This window comes from Orycteropus afer, unplaced genomic scaffold (assembly GCF_000298275.1).
Source record: "Orycteropus afer afer isolate SDZICR_OR568_19922 unplaced genomic scaffold, OryAfe1.0 scaffold00530, whole genome shotgun sequence".
NCBI lineage: Eukaryota > Metazoa > Chordata > Mammalia > Tubulidentata > Orycteropodidae > Orycteropus > Orycteropus afer.
The window spans coordinates 1,059,713-1,081,861 of record NW_006922117.1 but is presented as its reverse complement, the minus strand read 5'-3'; the positions used below and the strand labels follow the sequence as shown (position 1 = coordinate 1,081,861).

Sequence of the window (22,149 nt, the reverse complement as noted above, 5' to 3'; positions counted from 1 at the left end):
ACACACAGACATACACAACAGCATTCGTGGAATTTAGCTGCTTTAGTAGCTCCCAAAGATAAAAACAAATTGCTCATAGGCTTTGTTTCCCTTTTTATTAATATTTTGTAAAAGAAAACCTGGGTATGGGGAAGATGGTGAAAAATGATTTCTGTAAGATTACAAGGTTACTAGACAACATCTGAAGGTTTCTAGAAGAAAGGAGAAAAGAAAAAGAAAAAGGAAAACCTTTAATAATAAATGGAACAGTAGGACATGAGATATTTGGCTAATTTTTATGTCTTTATTTATACTTTTCATATATTTATGGAGAAAGAGACTTTGATACCAGTTAATGAGTAAGAATGGATAAGTATCTGAGGACCTAGATAGAGCACTTTGCAATAAATACTCTTACAATGAGTGAAAATGAATATATGGAGGTACCTGGTAGAAGAGTGGGGGAGTGGGGGATCTACATATAGATAAATGAGAGAGAGAGATTGAGAGATTGACATTCTCATGATTTCGTGATATTTCCTACACATATGCAGTACACCAGCACATACATAAATGAGAGAGAGAGATTGACATTCTCATGATTTTGTGATGTTTCCGACACCTAATCAGTGCACCAGCACATCGGCATTCTTCTCTTACGTAGGTTTTGTCTCTTACATGGTTTTCTGAGATTTTACATATCAGCTAAAAGACAAACCAGATGCCTCAGACAGCACAGAACTGTTTTTTGCAAGGAGGACACTTTTGCTTTGGGAAATGTCAACATTGCTCTTCTTTGTTTGGGTTTTGATATGCAATAAGCTTAATTAAAATTTGATAATATTTGCCATTTAAATTGTGGATCCACTTACACAGTCCTCCATGCTCTTGTGTCCCCTTGTTTCAGTCACTCTCAGATGACTTCACCTCCTACTATTTTGAGAGTATTTACTTGTTAAGACTGTTAAGGCTATGAAGTTTATTTTTACAGGAAACATTGATTATTTGTTAGAAATTTTCTGCAAAAACACATCCACATATGTGTTTATATAAATAAATCATTTATCACAACAGATATATGAAAATCTATAATATATATTTCAAAGTATTTTGCAGAATAATTTCCATGGCTATACTATTATTTAGGAGCTCTGGTAGTGTAGTGCCTAAGGCACTTGACTGCTAACCAGAAGGCTTGCAGTTCAAACCTACCAGCCACTCCTTGGAAGGAAAGTTGGGCAATCTGCTTCCTCAGTGATACTGCCTCAGAAACCCAAGGAGGAGTCGCTATGAGTCAGATCCAAATTGACGGCACATAACAACACAACATACTATTATTTGGACATGAGAGTCTCTAAAATCCTTTGATATTCTTATTTAAATTATTTATCAAGGTTTTCCCAATACATTTCAATCCTGTAGTTGATGCTGAAATACAAAAGCCAGTGAGACACGCAGCGGCATCATTTGACATTTGTATATTCCAGTCCCTCAGTGAGTAAAGAAAATTCTCTTCGTCTAAATATATTAAACTTTAAAGATTATTTAGAAATGCATTTTTATTTTTATGCATCTTATCATGAAGCATCCAAAATTAGATTCTCTTTAAGTCAAATAAATTTGTGAATTAAATTTCAGTTACGTTTCATGACATTTTGACATTAATGATTTGTTCTGCATGTAATTTCATGTGAGGCAGCTACATGGCCATCAAATATTGGCAGCTATTTTACAATGTTCTTAATTTTTTTTTTCCCAATTCAATTTTATTTTTTGTCTACTATCTTTCTCAGCATCCCACCCCCACTAATGTCTTTGTTATTTACCTTCATATTGAATGCGCTTCTTTCCCTCTGGCAATGTCAAAGTAATCTTCACACTGTCACTTTTGTTGGGAATGAATTCTATTAACTCTCTTAAAGATGACGTCCCTCTGTTTGCTACTTGCTATAAGTCTGACTACTACTACATGCAAGCAAAATATCTTATGCTCCAAGGTCTGAGACATAAACTTATGGAGTTTCTAAAAAGTTCAGAGTTTAATCTTTAGCATAGTATTTCCAATCATGGTATTCTTTCTTATCAGTTTCAGAGGTCAAGCTTTCTGCAGCCTTAGCAATTTTTCAGACTTTTTTTTAAGCTTGTTTTCTTCCTCTGAAATGCTCTAACGCATATCTTCTCCTCAAGCTATCTTTTCCTGCCAAAAATATAATACACAGCATCACAATCCGTACAACAAAATTGTTCCATTACCTGCTCAATTGAAGTGAGATCATTTTATTTATTTATTAGAATTAGAAATTGGTAGCTAAAGCATATTCTGTTCTATAATGGAAGTTTAGCTTATCGTAGAAGTTTTTAATTTGTTGCCTTTTGAATTTTGGTATTTTATAGAATTACAGTTTGAAGTTGTTCAATATTTTAAGACTTCAAAATACATTTGCCATACATAGCCATTCAAGTAATTCTACTGAGCAACCCCTCTTACCTGAGGTAAGAGTTACAATAAAGCAAGAAGATCTACAGGAAGCCTCTGGTATATTATCAGTTCTTTTCACATTAAAATTCTCTTTACTAAATTTACAGTCAAATTCCACTTAATTGGGATATAATATTTTAACTGGAATTTTTAAGTTAACTAAGTAGTAAACAAAGAAATGGAAATGTCAGTGTTTCAAGCTTATTTTGTTTGAAATTGTTTCTTAACAGTATTTCCCTTGTTTTTACGAGGGCACTTGTGGCAAGTATATGTTAATCACTGTTTGATGATTTAGACTCTTGCTGAGGTATGTGAAGATCAACACAGGCGTAAATAAAGAATAATAATAAGGAGATATGGCTAAATCTGAACTTGCTTAACATATATGTCTTTAAAGTTTTCTTTGTGCTTTAAAAACAAAATTAATATGCTTGCTTCCTGTCATCTGCCTTATTTTCTCCAGAAGAGGCTGGGAAACTGTCTGTACACTTCCCGGCTGGAGTGACGTGGAGATATGTGTTGTTTGGTGCATGAAGTGTTTTAAAAATCCCAACATATAAAATAGAGAAAAGATGATGTAAGCATTGTAATGTTTAGTTTTCATTTTACTGGAAACCAAGGTGCATAGGAAAGGGGCACTTCTCTGTCTTGTTTCAGTGCCAAGTCACCAGCGCCTGGTACAGTGTCCAGGATATTGCATAACACAAGAATTTAACTTTGCGACTCCTGAACAAGAACTTACAAAAGGGAGTGAAATGAAACCGAATAACTGAATGCTAAGGATTCTTTAGTTCTGACTGAAGTACTAAACACTCTTTTCTTATTCCCATACAGGAGCTTTGGTGGTGTAGTGCCTAAGGCATTTGACTGCTAACCAGAAGGCTGGCAATACAAACCCACCAACCATTCCTGGGAAGGAAAGTTGGGCAATCTACTTCCGTAGTGATATTGCCTCGGAAACCCAAGGAGGGGTCGCTAAGAGTTGGTCCGACTCCACGGCACATAACAACAACAACAACAACCACTCTTTGGAAGGAAGACTGGGCAATCTACTTTTCTTATTCCCATAGGACTCTCAAAAAAAGTCACTGTGAAACTATATTGAAAATGTATTTAAGAGTTGGCAATATATAACAAAGACTTTCTCCCCTAACTATGCTACATTTGAATGAGTTGAATGCTAGACACAATACAATGAACCAGAACCTTCGTTCAAGTTGCTTACAGTGTAGTAGGGAAGAGAAGCTATACATCAATAAAATCCAGAGTAGAGGGAATACAGTTTCAACCAAATCTATTGTAAATTCAGCACAAAATACTTTATCTAAAAGGGTTGACCTACACTATTTTACTTAAAAATATAACAATGAGATTTTTTAAGGTTACATGGAGCTTTTCTCATCAAATTTATTCCAAAATTGGTCTGTCTCTGTAACTTTTTCTCAACCAATAGAGAAATAAAGTCTCTTTAAATTTTCTTGGTAATCAAATGACCCAGCTGCTAAATTGCTTATATCTCCAAAACTAATTTTTTTTTTTCAATATTTGAATTGGATGGAGAGACAAAGTTTGAAACCCTAACGTTGGTTCTCATAACCACTCTGGAGGCAAAATCGGTATGGCCCAGGTGAAGAGTCAATCCTTTGGACAAGGCAGGCAGCCATAATTTTCTCCATTCCTTACTCTGATTTTGTTTTGGTGCAGTAGTTAAGCACTTGACTGTTAACTGAAAGTTCAAACTCAAGCCACTCTGTGGCAGAAAGACGTACCAGAGTGCTTCCATAATGTTTTCATTCTGGAAACCCTCTGGCATCACTATGAGTCAAAATTGAGTCAATGGCAACAGGTTCCCCCCCACCCACCCACCCTACTGGCATCTTTAGCTTGGAAGGAAGATTGGGAAATCCATTTGTGTAGACACCACCTTGGAAACCCAAGAAGGGGTCACTGTGAGTTGAACTGACTTGATGGCAGAGAGTTTGGATTTTTTGTTTTGGTATCTGTAGGCCTCAAGCCTCAGAACAAATTGACATACTGACTGAAGCCTGATGTTTATTGTTGTTGTTGCTATGTGCTGTCGAGTCAGACCCAACTCATAGCGACCCTTCCTTGGGTTTCCGAGGTGGTATCACTACAGAAGTAGATCGCCCAACCTTCCTTTATTAGCAAAATTAAAAAGATACAATTCTGGGATAATCAGTCTCTCTCTCTCTCTCTCAGGATGTCAGCATGATTCAGTAGGAAGTTTGTAGCAGACTCAAAAAGATATAATTCATGAGAATATAAAATAGGTGGAGGGCAGTTTTCTTAGTCTCCTCGGCTATGGCACAGGTAGGGCACATAGAGGGTAAGCTTACTTACAGTCCCCAGGGGAGACTGGCAGTAGGAAGGGTCCCATTTAAGCCCTTCACCATGGCACAAAGTGGGGTGTACAAAGAAGAGTTATCGTCTCTGTCCAGACAGCTTTTGAGGGGAACTGTTCATGACCGAACTTTTCCAGTTATATGCTGTCTGCTTCTAGTAAGTAATAAAAGGTACTCACTATGTGCTAACTTGTGTTCAGGCTCGGAGCCGAAGGACGTGATGTTTATGGAGCAATCCTTATTAGTAATTGGTGCCCTTTTCCTCCTGGCCTCCTGGCTATCTAGTCATTGAGTGCAATCTGTGGGCACCATGCAGATCTGGAGTGCAGTCCCACAGCTTTGTTGTGGTCAAGCAGGATGTACTGTTCTCCAACTCATTTTAAATGCACAGTCTGAATCTACTTTTTAAACTTTAAAGGCAGTGAGTGAATAATTGAGTTTACATTACAGGTAAGTGAAGATCAAAGCTTTCCAAGAGCTATGATTCATAACTTTTAGAGAATCTTTTGAGAATTATTACCCATCCCAGGAGAAAACATTTATAACTTTTTATATCTTTGGGAAGTTCATGGAGCTCTGCAATCTTAGTTTCCCATATGGAACCCATTTGAGAATATGGTTCTTAATTAACAGTATCAATATCAGTTTTGACCATTGTTTCATATTTTCATAACATTTTAATTGTTCTTTAATTCATACCTATACAGACTGGTGGGCTGGGCTGCCAGAAGTATCGATTTTCTACCTGAATGCAGGTTATTCTTTGCTCTCCTTGAAGCTCATATCCTGGATCACACTGAAAAACAACAGTGTCCCCGGGTTCTCTTCCATCCCCATTGCGGGTCCCATTCATGGGAACTCCTGGGTCACGGCAAGCGGTGGCAACGGAACCTATCAGAAGACAGAAACAAAAATATAGTTTGAATACTACCGAAATAATCTTCACAGTTCCAAACAACGATACACTATAAAGTTTAGAACCTTCCATATATCTAAGTTGAACCTACTAAGTTAACATATTAACATATTAACTTAGTTCAGATAACTAACTTAAAAAAAATACTTGGAACAATTTTAAAATGCCTGTACAATTATTAATTTTATTTGTAAACTAGTTGCTATGCTATGCTGTTATAAGAAGAGGCACACCATTTGAGTACATAAATATATTAACTCAAAAGTATTAGATGCTCTGTAAAAAAGATGATGAAAATACAAGCTGCAGACTGAGGTCAATTATTTACAAATGACTGTCTCACAAAAGACTTGTATCCAGAGAAAATAAATATCTCAACTATAAAATAATAATGATAAAAAAATACAATCGAAAAATGAACCAAAGATATTTCATTGAAAAGAATATCATAGCCAATAAGCACATGAAAATATGTTCAATATCATCATTAGCTATCACAAGAATGCAAATTGAAATCATAATGAAATATCACTCATGCATTATTGATGGAAATATACATACTGCTACAGCCACTCTTGATAAGCATATGTTAAACTGGTGAAATTTGAATGAAACAATGCCCATTTTCTGGTTGTGATATTGTGCTATAGTTATGGCAGATGTCATTATTGGGGGGAACTGCATAAATAGCATACAAGATCCCTCTGTATCATTTCTTAGAAGTGTATGCAAATGTATAATTATTCAAAAATAAAAAGTTAAAAAATATTAGTAAAGAGGAAAATAATATGAGACTATAGGAAAGCAACTTCTCCCCAGCCCCCATGCACAGTATATGGAACATTTATTAATAGACTTAGCTCTAATTATTCAGGGTTAATGGCACAAAATATTATTTTCAGTTCCATAAAGTAGATTTACTTTAAAACATATGTCAATTAAGTATCCAGATAAAAAAGCTATTACACTTTCCATTTCAGTTGCTATTAAACTATATTTATAAATAATGTTGTTGTTGTTATGTGCCATCGATTCGGACCTGACTCATGGCGACCCCTCCTTGGGTTGCCAAGGCAGTATTACTACGGAAGTAGATTGCCCAAACTTCCTTCTGAGGAGTGGCTGGTGGAATGTAGAAGTTGTCATTTAAACAATTTTTTTTTTTAAATTACAGATCAAAATAATTAGTCAAATGGCTGGATCACATACCCATGACCAATATTCACTCATTCATTCACTTACTAGCTTAACATATGTTAGGCACTGGGCTGCTGGGCATACAGAGAAAAAAAACTAGCATGCACAAGTAGAACTGAAGAGGCTTCAAATTGTTTTCAACTGTTTTGGTACAAATAAACAGATTCTACTGCATATATTCTATAATCCTTCATAAATAGGTAGATATGTAGATAGATTGATTGAAACGCTCATAGATCAGTCTGTACATCCATCCATGAAATTTGTTGCAGTTCATCTCTCTAACACACACATTCAACAAAGAATTTGAGAATCCACATACAGTATTGTAATGTTCTTACTCTGAATATTGTGTGGGAATCAAGTTGACAATATCAACTAACCGTTGACTAAAACACTGATGGAGTGTTATACCTGACACTACATCAAAGCAGCAACAACAAAAAGACCATAGACACATACATTTAAGTGTGTGTTTACTTTCTTTAGTCAACAACAATAGCAAAATCTAAAAGAGTTAGAAAATATAGATTGAAGATGTAATTTGCAAATCAGTAAAATCTCTCTTCTGACTGTCAGTCACTATAGGTGCTATCTTAGTAACCAAAACTCAGAGATTTTGCTTCATTTTACTGATACACTAGCATTTTTAAGCAAGGATCACTGGCTTTACATTCATAATTCCTTTAATTCTCAAAGCACCCTGTGAGCCAACTGATTTTATTATCCTTATTTTAGAGATAAGGCAAATGAACTGGAGTAAGCCTCTGTAACTTGCCCAATATTACAAAAACTAGAGTTCAGAGTCATAATTTGAATGCTGATTAATCTGATTTCAGAACTCCAACCCTCAAATAGTATAATTATGGGTCTGATGGAGTCTGGTGGGACCCCTAAGACTATGGCCCTGGGATACACTTTGGGCCTGGAATAAAGCTCACACTGAAGGGCTGGCTTTCAGCCCAGTAGTAATTAAGACATACACACAGAACACTCAACTTAGGGCCATGCACCCACATACTCCACGGAGATACATCCCTTGGAGCAATTGGCCATGGGGCACCAGAGGGGCACCATTCACATGGAGGAGAAGCAGGGCACACAGGAGTGCATGACAAAGAAGGGCACAGGGAAGGGGTGTTACTGGGAAGGGAGAGGAGGAGAGTGCATTAGGGTTGGGGAGGGCGATTGGGGAGTGAAACCAAATGTACACAGAATGTTGAATGTAAAACATATTCTGCTCTATAAATCTGCACCTAAAACACGGGAAAAAAAGATTGTATGCTAGACTATCCTCTGGTACCTAAGTCCATCTCAGAAATCCAATCTCTCCTATTCTTGGTTAAAAAATAAAATAATAAACCCCACTAAGAAATTGTGAAAGGCAGAGATTACATATATAAACAGGAAAATTGCAGCTGACGTAAATCTGAATATACCTTAAAAATAATCAATCTACCTCCATGCTACTTATTTTGAGGCAATTGCTTTTACCTGTTAATATAGTTAATAATCTGATCTGTATTAGAGAATAATCAGAATAGATTGGTGACTTGATGGCCAAGGCAAAAAAGAACTTGAAGAATGAAAGCATGGTCAGCTGTGAAAAACGTTGAAATATTTCTGAAAGTAGACACAAAAGTTACCATTGACTTTGACAACTTGGACAATTCCCATTGTAAGCTAATCAAAATACAATATAATGTGAAATGCAATATTACAAGCTAATCACTTTCATATGTTAAGGAAACAAAGAAGGGAAGCTATCTTTTATTGTCAGTTTAATAGGGCTTTTTACATCAAATCCAAACAATATTTGGATTCAACAATATATAAGTCTTTATTACTCACTTTCCAGAGCATTCCTTTTCATAATATAATTGCAGGTGGGAAAATGGTTGTAAGACTCTTTAACGTTGTAGGAGTTTCTATTTACTTTACATATTTATATCAGGAAATATGAAGAATCAATGTTGTTGTTGTTGTTATGTGCCGTCGAGTTGTACCTGACTCATAGCGACGCCTCCTTGGTTTTCTGAGGCAGTATCTGTACGGAAGTAGATTGCCCCATCTTCCTTCTGAGGAATGGCTAGTGGGTTTGAACCGCCAGCCTTCTGGTTAGCAGTCAAGTGCCCTAGGCACTATGCTACCAATGGCACCTCTAAAACCTATTATAACAAAGGCATCCAGTGCACCTATTTAATTTGAAGCAATTTGAACTTAAAATATGAAGAAAATAACTAGAAACAATTCATGCTAGTACACTGGTGGTAAGTATATTATATTTTGATATAAATACTTCTAAATTTTGTTTATGTTTAAAATAGATTAATTTTAATATTTTTTTTAAAAGTTTTCATTTTAGAGAAACTTCTTATGTATTGTTTCAGAGTGGGAGAACATAAAGAGAATCTAACTTCTACCTAAAAATTTATATACACAAAAAAATAAAGGCAGAAAAGGATTATATATTTTAAGAATTATATACTCTACAAAACTGAAAAGTAAATATAAAATTAATTTATTTTAAACATCATGTGACCAATATTTTTCTAAAGTTCTAACATCATGTCATTGGTTTTTTAATCATGCTAATTATTTCCTTAATTATGAATCACATAGGATTATGCTCTGGTAGTGTAGTGCCTAAGGCATTTGACTGCTAACCAGAAGGCTGGCGGTTCAAATCCACTAGCCACTCCTCAGAAGGAAGATAGGGCTATCTACTTCCATAGTGATACTGCCTCAGAAACCCAAGCAGGGGTCGCTATGAATCCAGACCAACTCAATGGCACATAACAACAACAACAATTCTCAATAACATAATTCCTTAAGTACTTAGTTATTTTCTTCAGTGGCTGTGTTTTCTATTTAATATAAAAATAAGAATGACTGACACCACATATAATTTTGTTTATCCACAAACACAAAGTATAAACCGTATTGAAACTGAATTTTGAATAAGAAAGTTGACTATAGCATTTGTGCCAAGTCATTGTTCCTGTGTATATTTAACTTACTGCTTTTAGAACTGAAGTAATTTGAAGGAAAAAAAAAATTTCTTTGGTCTTTTACTAAACCCCATCATTCTCTTTTGTGCTTAAATAACTTATTCCTAATTTGTTTATTAATTGAAAGAAAAAGTGGAAGTTTGCCACTTTAGATTTGACTTACAGGACCCTATGAAGCTAACAATAAAAGATACCTTCCCTTCCCGTTTCCTTCACTTCTGAAACACTGGCCATTTATATTTAGAGAAGTCTAGAATGGGAATGACCCAGTTGCCAAGGCAAAAGGTGACTTTTGTGTCTCCTTTCAGAAATCATCCAACAGCATTTCTCAGAGCTGGGCACTGCTTCATTCTTCCCATTTTTTCCCCCTTGGTGAAATCACCAAACGACTCTGATTTTCTTTCTGATCCATTTGCTGCTCCTTTCTGGTGTCTTTCTTTTGCTGTGCCGTCTTTGTAACCTATTGGCCAAGGGCTAGAATGCTACAGGGATTAATCTTCAATGCTCTTTTCCTCTTTTTCTATAATTTCTCCTCAATAACTCTGTCAGATCTCATAATTGTGAGTAACATTTTTGCTTGATGCCACCCCAAATTTTATCTCCATTCTTAACTTCACAGTTAAGCACCACTACTTTCTACTCAACTACCTACATAACTTGTCCACTGGACATCAATATGCCCCTCAACTTACTTGTCCAAAACAGTTGCAAATATATATATATAACCTTTTAATTTTCAGATTTAGCAAAGAAAAAATGTAACAAGATTAAAATTTGACATATACACGTATATAGTTTTCCTATGCTATTTATATGATCTCAAATTAACTTCTACTTTATCATAGTAATCTGATTCATTTTATTGGAAATAAGTGCCCCCTTATAAGGTAAAATTATTGGTATAATAAAAAATTTATATTTGCAAAAATATAAAGTCTTCTAATTTTTACTGTATTTTTTTGTGTCAGTACTTTTATCTTGTATGGTGGCATTTATTTCTCAGATAATGAATATTTGGCTATTATAATAAATTAGACACAACAACAACAACAACAACAACATAATAAATTAGAAGTAAAACTGAGATCACAAATTTTTACTTTCCAAATGGAACTATTTTTATTCTACAAAAAAAATAATTATTATCTTTGGCTATTTTTTATGAATAATTCACATAACCCAGAATGTGAAAAAAACAGTAGCCAAAGTAATGTAATTTCATAACTACTTATTGTATGTAGTAGAAAAGTTTTTTTCAAGATATGTCATTCTAATGCTAATTATATATAAATGCATTTCTTCCCATGCATTGAGAAGTACTTATGTTGTAGTTGGGAATGCTTACTTAATGTTAGAATTTTTATTTAGAATGCCCTAAATCTTCATCTTTGTTTTAAATCTACTGAGTTAAGTTTGTTTTGGGAGAAATAATGCATCCTTCTACAATAGTTAAAAAGACTTTATCAAGTACATATTTATGGAATGAATGAATGAATGAAACTACAATCTTACATTTTAGTATATGTTAGTGGTTTGTTTATAATACAGTATTTCTTTGATATAAAAAAAAGTTACTCCAAATATGTGGTAGCATTTCAACTTGCTTTAACCTATTCTAGATAATGGGAATGTTTTCAGCCAAAAAGAAAAATCAATGACATTAGTAGTACAGAATATGACTGCATTTGCAACATTGTTACAGCTTTATGCATAATACTTCTGACTTCTTATTTTATATTTATGTCCATCCAATTGAGATTATAACATCTTTGAAAGAATCCACTTTACCTAATTACAAATTTCACCATCCTAGCTAGAGTATGTATAAGTTTGTTACATATGGATGATAATTTGAACTATTAAATCAAAGATAATGTCTCAGTTATCATCTCAGTGACTTTGCAAAAATTAACACTCTGGTTCATTTATTATATTGCTTGATATAGCAAAAATAAAAGCTTTGAAAAATTATCAACATACACTAAAATTGCTCATAAATGTTTATGGGTCATATCTATCCAGAAAATGGACTAATTTGGAATAAACTTATTCATCTCAACACTTTTCAAGAATGAAAAACCTTGGATTTCATATAGTTGATAAATAATGCTATATGTATCATGAGGCTTAGATTCTAGTCACTGTTGTACTAATAAAGGCACCTTGATCAGGTTAGGTAGTTCCCTGAATGTTAGCTGTCTCCTCTCTATAAATGGCATATTAATATTTTATTTGCTGATTTAGTATAAGGTAAATCTTAAAGTTCTAGCACCTATATGTATAATTCAATGAATATATCAGTTTTGAAATGAATCCTTAAAAGATCAGTAGATGTTTAATATTCACTGTGTAGTTTGTCTAAGAAGTAGTTTAATATTTTTTTGAAATATGCCAGAAAACTTCAACAAGGTCCTAGTTCAAATTTGATATTCACAAAACCTTACATGCCTATCTTCCATTTTTATTGCCTTATATTTTTGTATTGACTAAGAAGTGACACTCTATTCTCACTCCACTATCTATAAGAAAATCAAGATGGGTAATGGGAATATTTAACCTAGAAGGATAATCCTATCTAGAGTCCAATCAATCAGAAAATACTTAAAATGCAGATGGTAACCTAGAGGTGGATTTTGCCCTGGAGTATTTTGCCCTTGATTGAGCCCTTGCTTTGTACAAGATCCATCAATTTTATAAAGAATGTTCAACATCATTATTAGTCTTGCACTCTGCCAGCTACTCAGAAATGTGGCTATCTTCAGAATTTCATTATCTTTCTAAGGATATACTCAATGACATAGCAGGTCAGGTTAAAGTAGATGGCAGCAAGATGAGACATTTTCCATCAATCTGGGAGAGAAACAAAGATGTATAATGCATCAGATGCGAAAAACAAATCTCAAAGCCAGTGTTGTAATAAACTTCTAAGTCTGTGAAAATCACTTCTTAAAAAAAGTAATACATATTTATTCATTCATTTGACCACATAAGTGTTGTGTACCCACTATGAGGCAGGTGTTACGCTTGATGTTGGAAGATGTATTTTAACGAGAAACAATACTTCCCTGGTCTCATTGTGTCTTGTTCAAATATGGAGACAAATGTGGGGATGATACAATTTGTGTATATGTATGTGTGTGTGTGTGTGTGTGTAGTCAAAAGGTAGGTATTATTGATTGAATTGTGTCTCCCTAATATAGGTGTTGTAAATCCTAACCCCTATATTTGTGGTTATGGTTATAATCCCAACTAGGACTAGAGTTTCTCTGGTATGTTAATGAGATCAAATCTGAAGGGGATGTTTTGAAACCAACCACTCAGATACAAAAGAAGCAGATTAGGCACAGAAACAAGCAAGGTCAAAGGGAGGGAAAAGTATATGCCACCAGAAGACAGCCAAGAAACCTCTAAACAGAAACTGAAAGATACAATGACCTGCCCCCAGAGCATATGCAGAGAGAAAGTCTTCTCATAACTGATGCCCTGAATTCAAAATGGTAGCCTCCTAAACTGAGGGAAAAATAAATATTTATTGTAACCACCCCTGTTTGGTATTTCTGTTACCGCAGACTAAGAAACTAAAACAATATGTTAGGTTGAAGAAAGTTAAAGTCATTTATATAGGAAACTGATTTTATATCCAAATATTATACAAGTAAAGTAAAAGTTAATTCTAATTTGAAATAGAAATCTTAAGTCTGGGGATTACCAGAATTAATTAACAAGAAAGAGAAAAATCACATAACAATGATCTCACATTACTCCTGACTGACAGTATGTTTTTAAACTTGTATAATTAAAATATTTGCCCACTAAATTACATTCATTGACATTTATCAAACATACCACCCAACAATTTCTTTGCAAGTGATTGAGATGTTTACAAAACTATATGCTATATCACAAAAATTTGCAATAAACTAAAATACTGAAATTTTAAAATGCAACTGAATTTATAGTATCTGAATTTCATCTTTGACACAATAAGTTTTCAAAGACTTTACTTTGATTTCATGAAATGGATACAAAAAATATCCACTTATTGCACTCATTTAATTATTTGTGAAGTTCTGCTAAGTATCGTTTCATTTTTCTTACTTGCAGAAGAAAATTTAAAATATATTATGATGAAATTAGTTTCTAAAAGTTGTGATATGATCTAAATGAAAATCCAAGTGTTTTTTGTTTGTTTGTTTTGTTTTGCTTTCATTCTGACAGATTTCTTCTTTGTGAAAAATTTGTACAGAATCTTTACTGTGAGTACTAAAAGTCCAAAAACCATGTAGTTAATCCACACAACTTGTTGTTGTTGTTATTTGCCATCTAGTCGGCCCCAACTTCTAGTGACCCCACCTTGGGTTTCCGAGGCAGTTATCACTACGGAAGTAGATCGCCCCATCTTCCTTCCGAGGAGTGGCTGGTGGATTTGAACCGCCAGCCTCCTGGTTAGCAGTCAAGTGCCTTAGGCACTATGCTCCCAGAGCTCCTAATCCACACAACTAATCCAATGAATTATTAGCTTAAGATGTGATGACTATTTGCTCATAGAACTAGAACATCAAGTATCAACATTTCAAAATTCATACACTGAACTAGAGTCCCAGTATCTCACAATTTTATACAATACACATTACATTCTCAATCAAAATACTTAGCCTTTCACAGCATGTTATTAAGTTATTAAGAAAAGTGGGACCAAAATTATCATAATACCAGGGCTAAATCTAAGACATGGGAGAAACTTTTGTTTAGGAAAAAATTATTATTATTTTTTTTTTAAAAGTATCTGTAGAAGATTGTTGTTGTTGTTATGTTGTTATGTACCGTTGAGTCGGACCCGACTCATAGTGACCTCTCCTTGGATTTCCGAGGCAGTATCACTACGGAAGTAGATTGCCCCTTCTTCCTTCTGAGAAGTGGCTGGTGGGTTTGAACCGCCAGTCTTCTGGTTAGCAGTCAAGTGCCTTAGGCACTATGCTAAAATGATCAAAGCATATTCAATGCATTATCATTACTTCTAATTACCATTTAAATGTTTCCTATTTCAACATTAAGGAGCCCTGGTGGTTTAGGTGTTTAGGCATTTGGCTACTAACTAAAAAGTTGGTGGTTCAAATTCACCCACTTCTCTACAGAAGAACGATGAGATAGCCTACTTCTATAAAGCATTGTTGTTGTTGTTTGCCGTCGAGTCGGCCCCGACTCATAGCGACCCCTCCTTAGGTTTCTGAGGCAGTATCACTACGGCAGTAGGATTGCCCAAACTTCCTTCCGAGGAGCGGCTGGTGGGTTTGAACTGCCTGCCTTCTGGTGAGCAGTCAAGTACCTTAGGCACTATGCTACCAGAGCTCCTCTATAAAGCATTACAGCCTCAGAAAAGCCAATGGGGATCTCTATGAGTCAGAATTGACTTGATAGCAATGAGTTTGGTTTGGTTTTGGTTTATTTTAACATACAAAATGCTCACACCATCAATCTAAAAAAAATGTTAACGTAATCAACATGGCAAAAAAAGTCTCTTTCTTGCCAGTTCTGATAGAGCCTGGTGGAATCCCTGAGACTATGGGCCCTAGTTGCCTTCAAGTCTTAAATTAAACCCATACCTGTGGTTTCCAGCCAAACAAAAGACAGGCATATGAGATGAATATTTACATTAGTTACACTCCTTGGAGAGAACAATCATGGGAGAATAGAAGGGCTGTGTATGCACAGGGAGACATTTTGGGGAGCAAGAGGGCATGGGAGAGAAAGACACAGGGAAGAAGTAACTATGGGCAGGAAGTGAGAAGAGAGCTGTTGCATTGTGGAAGATTGCAGTCAATGTCTTGAGACAAAGTGTTTGTGAGGGCTGTATGGAAAGTGAATTTGCTCTGTAAACTTTCAACAAATCACAATAAAAATTGAAAAAAAAGTCACCTTTAATTTAATATTTCACTAATTTCTGGTTGTTTAGAAAAATAAGCAATCAATACAAAATTTCCTTCAAAAATGAAACTTTTACCACTTAGCTAAACATGTTTCATTTTTTTTTTTTAAATGTGATCATTTGGGATTTCCTGCTTTATAAAAATGTGTTTCTAGAACTAATACAATTTTTGCATTTATAAATAGTAATTTTAAAAATAAAATCCCTCTAGATCCTTTTCTATTATCTTTCTGATTATCTTTCAATTTTTTGCAGAGACAAATTTATCTGACACCATTGCTAATCATTGCCTTCATAATTCCTTTAGCAGAACTAGCTTTCTAGAATATCTCTGTGGAATGAAAGTTTATGGAATATTCTTAAGAAATGAATGTAGAGCATGTATTTTTTCATTAAACTTGCACTTTTAAAAACCCCATCATGGCCTTAAAACCATGACAAAATAATAATAATAATAATAACAATAATAAATCTACAAAATAAATAGTTACGCATTTACTCCCATAAAATAAACGGCAAAAACACTCATGCAAAGGGCATTCAGACTATATTCTATGGCTCTATAGGAGAACTGCTTAGCCCCTGCACATATTTTTAGAATACAAATACTTCCTTAGTGATACTGCCTCCGAAATCCAAGGCGGGGTTGCTATGATTCAGGTCTGACTCCACGGCACATAACAACAAGAACATATTTCCTGCTAATCCTATTGATTCATGGCCAAGAAACTTTATGTATCTTTCCAATCCCTGTGACATAACTAATTGAGATACAAAATAGGCAGCAAGTCAACAGAGTCAAATACCTCTACTACCATTAAAGATCAGGATGGGTTCATATTTGAGAATAATTCATTTTATCCACAAGTACCCTCCAACATATTATCTTTGAAAGGGAAGCATATGGAAACGATTGGGAAATAGAGGTGAGTTATAAGAATTTGTCCTTCAGATCTAACCATGTATTATAATTACTTTGAACACTGCAAAAATATCTTGCCCACACCACTTCCTGTTGTTAGTTGTCTTTGAGTTGGCTCTGCACACCAGTAGATAGATCAAATACAATGTAAGGATGTAACAAATACCTCTGGGTTATTTTTATAGAACTATTAGTAAGAATACTTTTTTTTTTTTTGGTATGGAAAATATTGATCAAACCAGTCAGGATGCTAGGATAACAGGTGTAAATTGAGCTGTCCTGGGCCAACTGGTTTATATGCCCATTCTAATATGATATGTACATCGTGTTAGAACAACAGAGATGTGTTATTTTTGTTGTTAGGTGCCGTGGAGTCAGCGCCAACTCTAACCACTCTTATGTACAACAGAAGGAAATGTTGTCTTGTATGTCACAGTGAAGTGGTAGTGATTAATTCTGTGTAGGAGTGAGTCTACTGGTGCTTTTACTGTAAGTACTATTTGACTTGGGTCTGGATAATGACTAAGAGTTTAAGGATTTTGAATGTGAGCATGATGTTCCAGAAATAGGGAAGAGAGTTATCAACAGACACATAAATGTGAAAGAACTTTGAGGACAGTGTATTTACAGGGCTGCATGTGTGTAAATGAATAGTAAGAGGAGAGACTGGCAGGAAGGCTGCATAGAAAATGTGCTTAGTTTAAATGTAAAGGTTTGAATTTAGGCCTGTGTGGCCATCAAAGAATTTTAAACAGAGGAGTAGTTGATTTGTATCTTAGAAAGATCATTCAGATGTAAATGTGGAGAATACTGACTGGAGGAATAATGAAGTGAATGAGTGGCTGGTTGGCTGTTACAGTAGTGCAGGGAGCAAGAATGAGAATGGCAACAGAGACAGGGCCATTTAGAAGTCAGTTAAGGCTGGGATGCTTTAACCTCTCTTGGCTAAGGGATCTGTTTTCTTGAGAATTTTCAATAGCATAAATGATGGGCCTTAGTATTTTGTATTACCCAGCAGGGAAAGATTCCTAATAGTGAGGTCAAAGAGTGAAGAGCATGGAAAATACTCTGTCAAAATCAACTATTCTGTGGGCAAATGACAGCATGATACCCGAGATGTCCTCTCTGTGGAACTGAAGTGAAACAGACAGGCAGATTACAAATTGAAGCCGGGGATACAAAGGCTCAGTGCTGAGCACCAAGGACAGCACGCGGACAGCACGAGGTAACGGTGTCAGACTTAAGTAGCTCTGATTAAACAAAACTGCCTCTCACCTCTCAGACTATATTACCAAAGGCAAACTGACAGATTCAACAAAGAATGACTAGATCAGGAAACAGAAGGCCTGAGAATAGCAGCTTGATGATGATTAGAAAATTGGTATGTGAACTATATTTCAGTTAAGTTTACTCTCCGCTAAGTTCACTGAAACATATTTCATTGTTTTAAATTTCACTGCTGAAATTGTCCTGCTACCATTGTCTGACTCATTCCCTTTTCTTATTTTTATAAATTTCACATTCAACTGACAACAGCCTTTACACGCCAATAGAAGTATGGGCATTGTTGTGGAGGGTGGGTCCAGGATAAAAGTCTGGCATAATAATTAAGGTAAAAACACCTCCTTAATTTCATGTGGGGAGCTCTGGTAGCATAGTGGCTAAGGCACTTGACTGCTAACCAGAAGGCTGGCGGTTCAAACCCACCAGCCACTCCTCGGAAGGAAGGTTGGGCAATCCTACTTTCGTAGTGATGTTGTTGTTGTTGTTATGTGCCGTCGAGTCGGCCCCGACTCATAGCGACCCCTCCTTGGGTTTTCGAGGCCTTGGAAACCCAAGGAGGGGTCGCTATGAGTCAGGGCTGACTCGAGGGCACATAACAACAACAACAACAACAGTTTCATGTGACTGTACTAGTTTATGTCTGCTGTCTTAGCTTAATTTTTAATATATTTCCCTCTTACTCTAAAAACATTCTAGGCTTCATTTGTAAATTAACTTATCCCTCCCACAGGACAAAATGGTAGAGCCAGAGGACTAAAAAAAAAAAAAAAAAAAACTTCACTGCCATTAAGTTGATTCCGACTCATAGTAACCCCCATTGGGTTTCCAAGGAAGTAAATCTTTACAGAAGTAGATTGTACCATCTTCCTTTCCCAGGGTAGCTGGTAGGTTTGAACCGCCAACCTTCTGATTAGCAGCCAAATGCCTCAGACACTGTGCCACCAGAGTTCCTTAGAGCCAGAGGTTACCTGTCTGTTTTTAATGGGTGTGTACACTGCACACACTCCAGCTTTCCATCATTCTTCCTCATTGCTTCACATGGAAAAACCACTTGCTTTTTAAAAGTGTGACCTTGATATTGTATTTGGGATCATAATCAAGAAGCCAAGCTGATAATGGTATAAAAATTCACCGACAATACACAACTAATAACACACAGAAAATAACATGCAACTAAAGTTTTTTTTTTTTTTTTTTCTGTAGCTTATAATACATGCACCTATAATAATAATCAGAAGGAAGGTTGGACAATCCTACTTCTGTAGTGATACTGCCTTGGAAACCCAAGAAGGGGTCGCTATGAGTTGGGGCCGACTCGATGGCACATAACAACAACAACATAATAATAATAATAATCATAGTAAAATAACAATAACAACCTTTAACCATTTATTAAGCACCAGGCATGGTGTTCAACTCCTTTCAGACAGCTACGGGTTTAAATAACAAGTCTAGGCATCTGCTAACAGCATGACCTTGAGCAAATGAACTGATTGCTCTGAACCTCAGACTATTTGTTCAATAAATTTAAGTGGTTTTGTGAGGATTAAATGAGATTATAGATATAAATCACTTAATATGGTTCTTGGCACTAAGACCTCATACCTGAAAATAATATCTCCCCATTTGAAATATAAATATTCAGGAAGCTCTGTAAGCATGTGTGTTACAAAAAGTCTCCAACCAAGAGGCTGATTTTCATTGATCAATGCTATTAACAATGTGTTAACCTTCAACAGAATTTTATTTCAATAGGTAAATTTTAGTTTCAGATGAGTAGTATACATTTCTATACATCTTAAAAGAATATTATGAAGGCAGATTTATTAAGGCTCTAGTATAATACATTTTGTTTCTATAACTTTAATATATCCTATAAATACAATACATATAAAAATGTACTGCCAATGTCACAAAGACATTCTCAATAAAAATATTCACAAACAGACATAGAATGGCCTGTTTATATTACATGGAGGCACTTTGCATTCATGAACACTAACCTGAAACACCTTTTGCATCACTGTATGTAAATATTTAATCACAGTAAACATGTAAGCGTAAAACACTGGGTACTATGAATTTAAGCTAAAAGAGAAGTGCTGATTGCCAAACTACCACTAGGAAGAGCTGAGACTGAACAGCAGTCATGAGCAGGTCCCTGCCAAATTGTTCCTAATTCAAAAAGAAAGAATTAAACAGCAGAATACAGAAGAAAAAAGATATGAAGAATGTGGAATTTGTGTTTCAGAAATAGACCATTTGTGTTTATCAACTACATGATCATTTTCTTATTTTCAGTTTTTTTTTTTTTTTTCTTTTCATCCAAAGATTTGTTTAAACTGCAAATTTACAGGTAAACCAACACATTACCCTCTTACGTGAGCTTGGCTTATCTGATAAAAAAAAAAAAATTTGTGTTAGTCAGTTCAGTCAAACAGCAATGTTTCTTGGACAACAAACATGACAAGTCAATTGTTTAATTGATCAATTGTTTACATGAAGTGATGTATTGACTTGACAGTTGCTTCAAAAATTCTTCATCTTTTTTTTTTTTTCCAATATGATTTTCAAATCATTTACTTTCACATTTATTCATTTAGTGATAATTGTTCCCTGGACGTCAACTATATTCAATAGTCTGTGCTACATATATATGATAGTGTTATATCCTAATAACCTCTCTATGAGATGAGCATTATTATTCCTCTGTTGATTAAGATAACTCAGCTTGAGGTGAGGTAAGTTGTCCTAACTTAGTAGTAAGTAAGGAGCCAAGATTTGAATTCAGGCACATTTGAAAAATACTGGTTGGTTCTATCTTCCATTGATGATGTTGAAAATTTTGATGAGAATCTGTTAATAGGATTTTTTTAAGACTATAAAATTAAAGGATTCAGTAGATAACTTTCTCAAAGACATAGTGTGTGGGGGTGGTAAAAATAAAAACATCACCTAAAAGTTTTCAGTTTTCTTTAATTTTCTCTAAACATTAAATCAAAATCTTTTTTAGAGAACAATATATATTTAGCCAATTAGCAGTGCCATTGGGAAAAACAAATATGAACACTGGTAATTACCTACAATGAACAGCATTATATTGCTTTAAGAAATCTGGAATTTGAAAGTATATTTTAAAAATATTGTCAAATATATCTGTGAATACATGACCAAGATCGTTAAGAAAGGAAAAACAAAATTAGAAAAATATAATTTCTTTTGAAATGGCAGTGCTTCATTATCTTCATCATCCAAAACACACTTTACATTTAAAAATTCAGTTTTATAGTATGTACATCTCATAAACTTGTGGCATTTAATTATTTCATTAGCCACATTATTTTACTACTACCTTATTTCAAGGATAATTGCTTTGACAACTGGAGAAACCCATTCATGGGCAAGCAATTATTTTTTTAGGTTAAATGTATTTTTTTCCAAGTGTACTTCCTTCTCTGCAAAGGGAAGGAGAATGGACATAAGAAGATGCAAGACCATTAAAATTTAAAACTTACAATTTTGAACACTGAAATTACTAGAACCAATAGGAGACATTTATATATGGGATTTAAGAAATAAAGTGATAACTCACTTGAAAACTGAATTGCAAATCCAGATTTGCTGATATAAAAATCGGTGTCAAACTGGATGGTTACGATGTTGAGGGTGCTGTGGATTCCTTCAGGAATAAGAGAGCCACTAATTTCCTTTAACAGCATCTCATTTTCTGGTGGGCCATCCCAGACTCGGAGTATGTCATGTGATGCTTCAGTATCAAAAGCAAGAAACTGCAGGCTGTGGGAGAAGCAGACATCTGATTGATTATTTTAAACAAGGATTAAATTTCAGCAAAGAATATAAAGAAATGCAACTTGGCTCTTACTAGATATTCTTTTTACTCTACAAAATACAATATGTAAACAATATATTATACATAATCTTAAGGATTGTGTACATGTGTGAATATGTATATATATGCACACAATAAATACACACACATATATATTACATATATAGTCTTAAGGAACTTGTTTTCTTGAGCAATGTAATTTGTTTCTTTGGAATATGATTA

General features: G+C 34.8%; 1 protein-coding gene across 1 annotated transcript in view; it reads right to left on the bottom strand.

Moving 5' to 3' along the window:
- CSMD3 (CUB and Sushi multiple domains 3) overlaps positions 1 to 22,149 on the bottom strand; it is a gene marked incomplete at its 5' end in the record, with an annotated part of 1,439,134 nt that overhangs the window by 398,896 nt on the left and 1,018,089 nt on the right. The window contains 2 exons of the mRNA XM_007955674.2: positions 5,521 to 5,712; positions 21,670 to 21,872. Coding sequence (XP_007953865.2) covers positions 5,521 to 5,712; positions 21,670 to 21,872 — 395 coding nt within the window. The remainder of the gene's footprint in view (positions 1 to 5,520; positions 5,713 to 21,669; positions 21,873 to 22,149) is intronic.